The sequence below is a fragment of the Salvia splendens genome, chromosome 13 (genome assembly GCF_004379255.2).
Source record: "Salvia splendens isolate huo1 chromosome 13, SspV2, whole genome shotgun sequence".
NCBI classification, from domain to species: Eukaryota; Viridiplantae; Streptophyta; class Magnoliopsida; order Lamiales; family Lamiaceae; genus Salvia; species Salvia splendens.
This window is the reverse complement of record NC_056044.1, coordinates 26616059-26626357: the sequence shown is the minus strand read 5'-3', so window position 1 is coordinate 26626357 and position 10299 is coordinate 26616059. Positions and strand designations below refer to the sequence as shown.

Sequence of the window (10299 nt, the reverse complement as noted above, 5' to 3'; positions counted from 1 at the left end):
AGATCAAGGAGGTGGATTTAGAGGTGCCCACGGTTCCGGAACTGGCGGTTACGGTTCGGAACCGCCGGTTCCGGTTTTGAAAATTGTCGAACAGGAACCGAACCGCAAGGGTGTTTCGTGGTTACGGTTTCGGTTTCGGTTCCAAATCGGCGGTTTTTCAACTGCTTTTTACGGTTCCGAACCGCAAGGGTGTTTCACGATTTTTCGCGGTTCCGGCATGGTTTCAGTTCGAAAATTTTTTGAACCTGAACCGAACCATGGTTCAAAAATCGACGGTTTTAGTTCAGAACCGTAACCGGCGGTTACTATTTCGGTTTTAACCGCCGGGATAAACCTTAGGCAAGTCTAGGTGGATGACTGGAATTGATTTTTGAATTGTAGCAAGAACCGATATATACTAATAATTATGCAGATGGGCATTGTTAGACACAACATTTATATACTACTCCCTCCCTCCGTCCCAAATAATTTGTCCCATTTTTCCATTTCGGTCTGTCCCATATAATTTGTCCCATTTCACTTTTTACAATTTTTGGTAATGGACTACATATTCCACTAATTAATTCATACTCACATTTTATTATAATACTAATATATAAAAGTAGGACTCACATTCCATTAACTTTTTCAACTCACTTTTCACTACATTTCTTAAAATCCGTCCCCGGTCAAAGTGAGATGAATAATCAGGGACGGAGGGAGTAATTCGTACTTATCTGTAAATCGATCCATAAAGATACCTAAGTAACTAGGATTGTACTATCTCAAAACTCTTCTACAACCTCCATTGCTTGATCGTTGTTATCGCTCATAACACATTTAATTCAAGTGGTTTAATAGGCGATATCCATGTTTTTAATGCATGCCACATTTTGTATATTCGCAAATTTTAAATGAGAGTATGTGTATCATGCGAAAAAACAACCAGCTCACACATACACAATAACACCGATCCACTAACAAAAAGAAATGGAAACAAATGATGCCATACATATCTCATTTAAGTCGGGATCCTTTTATTTCAAAATAAGATAACCTACAAAAATAAAACTAACATGATCGCCATTCAGAGCCGTTGGCAGAAATCAGCTCCTCCAAAATCCGCCGCTATAGAACTGATCGAACATCTCCTTATCGAGCTCCATCACCTCCGCGCTCGACGGCGCGGGGTGAATCTGGAAGTCCTTGTCGTCGGATGTGCACTTGGCCGACGGCAGCAGTCCCTTCTTCAACAGCCTGCGGCGGCGATTCCGCCTCAGCGCCTTCCGGCAGAGCCCCACTGGCACCTTGCACGTGGCGAGCACGAGAAGGTTCATGAGGCCGCAGGGGCAGCAGCAGCACACCGCCGCGCACTCTGCTGTGGTGCCGCCCACGACCTCTGCCAGCAGCCTCACCGATGACGACGAGGGACGCAGAGTGGCGACCTGCTTCTCCCTCGTCATCGTTAAAATCAGATGATCAATCAGATAGTGTGACACAGGTTTAATTTTATGATTTATGAGAGTGAGTTTGTTGTTCGTTGGAAATTGGAATGGAGATTCTTAATTCTTATAGAGAGTGGAGATGATATTATTTGTATTAGTCATATTTTTTGTGATGAAGAGTGAAAGTACTATTATTTTTTTGTAAACCATATAATTTTGAATATTCATTTAGAAGAAAAAAAGATGACAGGAACGTAAGTGATGGCAGAGTAGAGGGAAGGGAGCAGTCATTTTAATGCGCTGGACGGAAGAGAGACGCCTACGCTTGGATTCATATCAAGAATAGGTGTCCTCTGATTTGACGACTAATTAAATCGCCTCATCACATATATAACATCTTTTATGTGGTTTCCATTCAACATATATACTAAAGAAATTCATCAAAATTATAAAATGATTATGGCTTGTATTGTAGTGGTAGTATGCTTTGGACCTTTAGGGAAACAAGAGGCAAGATGTGGTATTATATGGATTTGTGTTTTTGATAGGCATTTAATTAGTGAAAATTTCGATCTTGTAGATTTGCTTGAGATATTTTACTGGGCTTCTCGCGACAACATTGTTGTATCTGTATCGACAATAATGATTCCATTTTTCTGAGTTTCGATCGCGATTTTGCTAATGTTTTCAATCATTCTATGTTCTTCTTAGTATAATTAGTCGACTTATAATGCTTCCATTGTGTATAACTACATCATAATGATGCAATATTTTCAATACGTTCTTAAATATTTTCATTGTGTATGAAAAGTCTGCAAAAAATGTTGAGACTTGAAGAGCAATAAGATACTATCAGCAGTTGTTAGCTACCTTTTCTTCGTGTCCATAAAGTGGTGAAGAAACCGGATTGAGGTACTTTTACCTTGGACTTTTTTTAGTAAAACTATTGAAGTAGTCTACTTATGAAATTAATTATACAATGTAGATTGATGAGATTGAAATACTGCAGCGAACCCAAAATGAGGAACATTTTGATTCTCATCTTGGGTGTTGGTTTTGAATGGCAAAAGTAGCCAAACATTAAGTACAATATATACAATCATCTTCACTAAAAATACCATATCCTATATGTTCTTCTCAATATAATCCAATAACCAAACATAGCCTTAGAAAAGAAGGTGAAAAACTTTCACGGCACTGCTTGAACTTGTCAGAATTTGCTCGAAACATGTCTTTCAGTGATCCTGCAAAAGTATCTTATAGAAATCCATGCTATGAGATTATGCTAATCTCGCGAAATCGTAGTTGTGCAGCCTCTTAGAGGCAGGGGTTTCAATAGTCTTGTGGCCAGATGATTTGTTAGCCAACAAAAGCCTTGAAAAAAAAAACTGAGTTGTTGCGAAGCCGTTAACAATATGGATATATGAAGCCCTAAGCTCCTGGCTGGAGCTTCATCCTTCTCAAAGATAGGTAAGCAAGAATTCTGTAGCCTATCACCATTGCTACCAGCGCTCCAACCTCCTTGTAACCGTCGTCTATTCTGACCCCATTGACCGTGTCACATATATGCTCGTACTGCACTTTCAGGAGAAGTTTGTAGGTGTGGTAATTGAAAGAGAGATAGCGAAGCCACGATATGAACACCGGAACATTCTGCAAAATGTTTATAGTATCAATATTTTTCCTACTCTATCCCCATTGAGTAATTACTTCATAATGTTTGTGGTTACCTTCACAAAGTATCCTCCAGCCAACATGAAGGTCATCACTGTGACCGAGGCCAACGTTGTCGCCTTCTTTAAATCCATCAGTGTAGCACCAATGGCTAGCCCCAGCCCCTGCAATTAGTTAATGTTCCACGTTATGTATTCGAATTGCTATAACGATCACACAAATAGAGAAAGGGCATACCTGAGCTGCTACAATGCAGAGAAAAACTGTTACTACAGTCAGGAAAAATGAACCAGCATTCATTCGTAACCCTGCCATGAAATATACAACCACGAGGAAAAGTACTGGCAATATAAGGTCGAGTGGAAGGTCGCTTGTCGTTCTTGCCACGAAATATGCGCTCAATCTGTACATGTCCGCTGCTCGTTCCTTGCTCAGCATGGCTCTCTCTTGGGGAAATGTAAAGATGGCTGTGAAGACCGGGAAAAATCCCCAAAACACGGCAATGAAGAACAGTAAACCTGCCTGCAAAAGTTTTTTGCATTTAGATTGTTTTTTTGTTCTATAGCTTGTTGATGAACATACCAGATTCAGTCATTTCATTCGACTAAAAGTATCATGCTACTCATCTTTGTTTGAATCTCCTTTCTCTATATCTTATAACAACTTATTTCATTATGCCTTCGTTTTGAATAATAAACAATATACTCTTGATGTGGATAGGCTCTGACACATGTTTGGTTACCTGATCTTGCAGCTCTTTGGGGTTATTGCTGCCAGATTGCCACCATAGCAATCCCAAAATAGTTGCGGTCGCAAGAACCTGAGTTACCCTCAACCAGCTAAAGTAGTCGTGCCTCCGTTCTTTAAGTCCTCTGCAGAATAGTATGGAGTATTGTTCAAACCAGCTTGCTCCCCATTCTCTCTTTGCAGAACATACTTTGGCCTTAATCTCGTCATCAACGGGGGTCGGGTTCTTAAGTTTCTTCTTCTCACTTTCAGCTACCCTTGTCTCATAGGCCTCCACGAGATACTGCTCAAGAATGGTATCATATGAGGGAAGCAATACAGTTTGTTCGTTATGAAACGTTGCGTATCATATAATTTATGGTTATGGCTTTGAGATGATGGATGAATGAATATCTATTACCTCATGCACAACTGCTGGAGCTGGTTTTCCACTCTTTGTTTCTGTTGTGGAGTTCCCCATTTGCACTTTGTCCTCTAACTCTGAGGGGACAGAGATGTCTGTTACGTTTCCATTTGCAAGGTCGAGCATGAACTCTGCAGGGTTCATCGCAATAAGAGGGGAACATCCTATGGATGAGAAGTAAACCATTGCTTCTGACACCTTTCCAAAGTATAGCAGACTCCCTTTGCCCAGAAGAATCAGCTTGTCGAACTTAAGGAAGAGCCTGCTCGATGGCTGGTGAATCGTCGTCACCACTGTTTTACCAGCCTCGGCTATGTCGTGCAATGTGTCCACTATCCTCAAAGCAGTGGTAGAATCCAAGCCTGAGGTTGGTTCATCAAGGAACAAGAGTGATGGGTTGATAATGATCTCATTTCCGATGCACACGCGCTTTCTTTCTCCACCTGAGACTCCTCGGACAAAGGAGCCGCCTATCATTGTGTCTTGGCAGCTGGTAACATACTGAAAGGTTAGTAAATTTGCTCATAGCTGACAAACTTTCCACCTAATTAATTATACCTCTCTAGTCCCAGTTCGTATATAACATCCGATGCTCTTTGATCTTTTTCCTCTTTCGTCAAAGTCTTTGGAAGCCTCAACCGAGCTGCATAAGTCAGCGTTTCCCTCACGGTGAGATGAGGAAACAGAACGTCGTCTTGAGTCACGAACCCTATCCTGGGAGATTTCCAATGTCATTACTTGCTTGATGCTATGAATTCCATATTAAAGTAGATAGTTACCTGCACTTTAGGGACTTGGAATATGGTTGATCATTGTAAGTGATCGAGCCACCGTGGGCGGGTTCTCTCACTCTCCCTCCTAGTAGGCTCAGCAATGAAGTCTTTCCACTTCCAGATGGCCCCATCAGGGCTAGAACTTCCCCTGGAGCAATACAGCCATTGATCCCATACAGAATATCTTTCTCCACCGTCGACGTTATGCCTTTCAGTATCACCTTGTATGTTACATCTGTGAACTGCACATTTTTAGGAGACAAGAATATGATGTGCTTGTTTAAGGCCTTTGCAAGAAATTGGTGTCCTACACAACACACACTAAGTGCATCATCATCGTCGTTGTCGTCATTCTATTTCTGGCCTAAGGTCTAAGATCATATAATTGTGACTATTGCATTGTAAGATTTGAGTTGCATTGGTCTATAGCTAGATAAACATCCAAATAGATGGCATCACAAATTAATTTGCTGCTCCTTCTAGAAACTACCTGGGCGCGACCAATCGTGTTTTGACATGTGTACTCTATATCGATAGAAGAGATTTATCGAGTTTCATGATGTGTATATTACCTTGAGGTAGATTGGCATTGTGGGTTCTGTTTGGAGTCTCTTCTTTTGCCTGCCTGCCTCAAGATCTTCAGCTGCAACCATTTTTCATTATTTTATTAGCTACGAGTTCAGTTATAGATTAATAATATAATAAGCTTAATAGACAATAAAAAGATTTAAATGATTTTGAAGTACAAGTATGTAATTACTATTTGATTAGTGTTAATCTGCCGAGCTGGCCATTGTCTAATTTATTTTTGTTATCACAAACTATATTAGTATTAAATAAAATTGTAAAAATATGAAATCGTAAAATTGAGTACACATGATATGTACTGAGAGTCCTTGGCAATGCAAAGGGACCCCATGAGGTGGCCAAACTAGTATGGACCTTACAATTGTACATAGATAAATAAATAGGATAAGATAGTAGTACAATTATTTGATTTGGTGGAGAATTTTGTGTCCCGCACCCAATCCTAAATACCTAATTTTATTGTAGGAGTATTTCTCAATCAAAATTTGTGCTTCTTCCAACAACATTTGTCACACACTAAGGGTGACTACGACTACCACCTTCATTTACGTACCTACATGTTCAACCATTCAGAATTTTTCGTCCCATCATATTCATATTCTTTTATGATCATGAACAAGAAAAATTATTTGAGTCCTCATTATAACATCCTCATTATTTATAAAAAAAATTATAAATATGAATTAATTGAAGATGAAATGTCATTTAGAATCATCGGAAACTGCCGAAATTAGTGTGGGGAAGACAGAAATAGTTTCATTTTCATGCAGGTCCATTTGCTTTAAAGCAAAAGAACCTGTTTTTGCTTTTTGTGAAAGTAGTTTAGGACCAATTCTTTATTTTTTTCTAAAAAAAGTTTTTTATTTTTATGAATAACTTCAAATTATGAAAATTTAACGTGACCAGTGGTTTGGCTAGATTCATGATTCATGCATGTGTCCTTCCTCTTTTTTCTTTATGAACATACATGGCCTTTCCCCTCACCTGTCTTCACTCATGCATGCATAAATATATCTAGAGAGAGAAAGAAAGAATGAATCACAGGTCTTGCTTCGTCTGATACTGCAAGACATGATAAAACACACATTTTTTATGTCATTTTAGATCAGATAACTCTAAGATAGATGAGTTATCTATCTTAGCAAACGTACTGATCTAAGTTAGTCAGAAACTTAACTTGCTTCTCTTTATAGTTCCGTTTTGCATAAAATATTGATCAATTAAGTTATATTTAATTACCCAAATAATAGTAGTAATATACGTATGGGAAAGATCGAAAATATTGACACAAAACCAGATTTAAGTGTTTGGCTCTAATAGGTTGCCTTTGGCAGAGGGAAAACCATGTGGATTCAGATCATTTTGGAAGCATTGGGGTTTTAGTTAATGTCATTACAAGTTCGTTATCGATCACTAATCCTTCTTTAATCTATTGATTATTTAAATACTACTACCAAATTTAATCAAAATTAATTTTAGTTAGTGACACATGTAAAATGTATGAGAGAGGACTGACCGATTTCGTCGTCGCTAAACGGCTTCGAATCGGCGATCTCGTCGGCGGGGACGGTGAAGCCGGTGAAGGAGAACGAGAAGCCAAGGCTGGCGCTGGAGGCGCGGCTCAGGGCGGCGCCGCTGTTCAAGTCGTCCACGTCGAATTTCATCTGAGCGCTCCTCGACTTCCGAATGTGAGTGTTCCTCCCCACGCTGCCGCTGCCCCGCCCCGGCGACGCCGCCGCCAGCCGCCGGCTAGACATCCGCGACAGGTTTCCGCTGCCGTCCGCCGCCGCATCCCCACCGGAAGACACCGGAGATTTGATTGCGCCCAGCGCCGCCGCGATCGTCTCCACCAGCTGGTCGGATTTCGTCCGTATAAGACTCGTCGTCGAATTATTCATCTTATCCATTTCTTACTGTAAATAAATTTACATGCAAATTAAATAACAAATTGACTCCGTGATTTTCAATATGATACGATACATACAGATAAAACAGTAGGTGAGAGAGGACAGTTGGACTTACAATATACTGTAATTGGTTGGCCAAAATATTTAGAGGGAGAAAGAAGAGTTGTTGAAGTTTGATCATAAATGTGGAGGGTTTTTGTTATATATAGGGTGAAATGAGTGAGAGAGAAATTTGAGAATAGTAGTTAAGTTGCATGTGAGCCCCTAAACTTTGGGATAATTAATAAGGCCATAAAGGAACAAGTGTTGGCTTCGCACGGCTCTACGCTACAAGTGGGGATTTAATTCGAATATTTCTTTTTTATGTAAAATTGAGAAAATGCTAGCTAGCTTTGGAACATACTAGATCTCTTAATTAACTTGCTTACATTCTAGTAAATGATTGTTGCATTTAAATTAGCTATCGATATTAGTATCGCTCAGGTAAATTAGCTCATTAAATTCACTTTGCTTTTATATTTCTTAATTAGCCATTGCTAGCTTGTGCAACACAACATTCTTTTAAATTCTAATAAATTGTCGATATGCGTAGTTTATGGCTATGACTTAGTTGTTGTTTACTTTTGTGAGTCTTTTTTGTTTCTTGCTATTTGTGGTTATAAAATCCCTTTGATGAATAACTTCAGGATATGTGTTGCATTATTGTCCCTTGGTTTCTATATTCCTGTGTTCGTTCGCTGTTTTTCTTATATAGTAGTTTTCAATCGAGTGTTTGTTTTTCTCTTACATTTACTTCGTTGCTTTATGTTGTTATTTCTGTTGTGAATTGCTACTTTGGTGGTTCACAAATTTTGACTATTCAGAAGTCCTTTTTTTTAAGAGGGAACATCATTTTTGGTCCACGAACTTTGCCAAATTATCATTTTAGGTCCGTGTACTTTGAAAATATCATTTAGGTCCGTGAACTTTGAGTTAGTATCATTTGAGGTACTTTTTACTATTTTCAAGTTTTTTGGATGAAAATACCCTCAATACCTTAAAGTGTATATATTTTTAATAAATTTATCATATATTCATATTTTTTTTATAAATATCTTTACAATATATTTTTGACAAATTTTCTAAATATAATTTGACCTTAAATATTATCACTTAATTTTGTGACATGCAAGTAAAATTGCTTCTTCAATTTTTTATATTAATGTTTTTAAAAATTGAATAAAGAACTTTCTTTAATAATAAAAAATTAAATAATTTGACAAATATATTTACAATATATGATAAATTTATTAAAAATATATACACTTTAAGGTATTGAGGGTATTTTCGTCCAAAAAAAACTTGGTAATAGTAAAAAGTACCTCAAATGATACTAACTCAAAGTTCACGGACCTAAAATGATATTTTCAAAGTTCACAAACCTAAAATGATACTTTGGCAAAGTTCGTGGACCAAAAATGATGTTCCCTCTTTTTTTAAAGCAGTGTGCTTATTCTTTTTCAAGGAGAAGATCATAAGAAAATTAATAAAGCATACTTTCATATACATTTATATTTACATAGAAAATCAATGATCACGCGGTCACATTTTTATTTGAGATATCTCATGCAAGCACATTGGAAACATGGAATTTGACCAAAGCATATACTAATATATGCATATGCTATAGGTAGGTTTCTCAAAATTGGCAACTGTTAAGAGTATGTTTAGTCAAGTGATGCACCAATTTATTGGGAGCCGTACAAATGCACATCAAGTGCACAACTCATTCAATGCTCACGAAATTAAGAAACATTCATTATGGAAGGAACAATTCGCAGGTGCCATATAATGACACAAACTGTATATTTCAATAATGTGCACTTTTACAAATCATGTTACAATTTGGTAATTTAATACTATGTGTAATTTTAGTCGATATTAATATCATTTCGTCAGTAAAAATAAGTGCATCTAGCTACTCTAATTGTATTTTCATGTTTCTGTACGGTTAACTATCGAGTTTCTCTAATGTGTCGTTTGATTCATTAGACTAGATAATAGTAGTAAAATGCAATATGTTATAAACCAAAATGGGTTTTTTCCTAAGACATAGAAGTGAGATGGATAATCGTGAGATACAATGAAATCTCGACATTACAGATCACGAGTCAAGATACTTGTTACATAATGATCTTTTAAGGAAAAAAGGGCAACCGAACAAGAGACAAAACTAGACATGATCTTTAGTCACAGATAATCATGACAACCGAAAAAACTCTATAAGTCTTCATTCTGTTCATCGCTCGAATCCATCTCCACCTTACAAGTGTCCGGTGGTGACTCCATTTGTGTATGGAATATAGACAAGTTTCATAAAGATGGAGTAGGGTTGGGGTGTCTCTATAAATCATACTTTTAGCATTAATGTTGTTTGACCTCATTAGGTAGTTGCTATGCCGCCTAATGAAATCATGACTGATCAATGTAATAGACTTACATGCAACAACATTTAATTTGAGGCCATGCTTTCATCTTAGGTTGCCTCTATGCTAGGGCATCTGCATCGCCTTAGCATACTTCTTAATCATCTAACACCTTTTTTCCTTTTCAGATATGGAATTTCTCACTTGATTCCGACGGTATATTTAAATGGTCCATTTTTTTTGTTTTCTGCTAATTTTGGTATCAACTTTATCCATATAATTTTTAGCATTTTATTCTTCGTCATGGTCCCATCGTTCTTGCACTCATCAATAATAGTGTTCTTTTGTGATTTTGTTACCAAACTCAGCTTGAAGTGT

General features: G+C 37.7%; 2 protein-coding genes across 2 annotated transcripts; both read right to left on the bottom strand.

Annotated features, from left to right (window-relative positions):
* Positions 1–1085: 1085 nt before the first annotated feature.
* LOC121760796 lies at positions 1086–1442 on the bottom strand. The gene has a single exon (XM_042156412.1). It carries the CDS (start codon positions 1440–1442, stop codon positions 1086–1088), a length of 357 nt encoding a protein of 118 aa, XP_042012346.1.
* A 954-nt stretch (positions 1443–2396) lies between these two features.
* LOC121760318 (ABC transporter G family member 22-like) lies at positions 2397–7753 on the bottom strand. Its single transcript, XM_042155993.1, has 10 exons — positions 7632–7753; positions 7126–7522; positions 5594–5664; positions 5028–5263; positions 4807–4962; positions 4246–4738; positions 3841–4128; positions 3336–3620; positions 3155–3262; positions 2397–3077 (listed from the first exon to the last, which is right to left on the bottom strand). Exons 2-10 carry the CDS (start codon positions 7514–7516, stop codon positions 2856–2858), a joined length of 2250 nt encoding a protein of 749 aa, XP_042011927.1. The 5' UTR covers positions 7517–7522; positions 7632–7753; the 3' UTR covers positions 2397–2855.
* Positions 7754–10299: the final 2546 nt, after the last annotated feature.

Bases quoted from the DNA above. Each gene is read 5' to 3' on its own strand.
- LOC121760796 (XM_042156412.1), bottom strand. From the start codon at position 1,442: ATGACGAGGGAGAAGCAGGTCGCCACTCTGCGTCCCTCGTCGTCATCG.
- LOC121760318 (XM_042155993.1), bottom strand. From the start codon at position 7,516: ATGGATAAGATGAATAATTCGACGACGAGTCTTATACGGACGAAATCC. The intron at 4,963-5,027 runs GTAACTATCTAC...GAAATCTCCCAG, and splicing joins TCCAAGTCCCTAAAGTGCAG to GATAGGGTTCGTGACTCAAG. The intron at 4,739-4,806 runs GTATAATTAATT...GTATGTTACCAG, and splicing joins TACGAACTGGGACTAGAGAG to CTGCCAAGACACAATGATAG.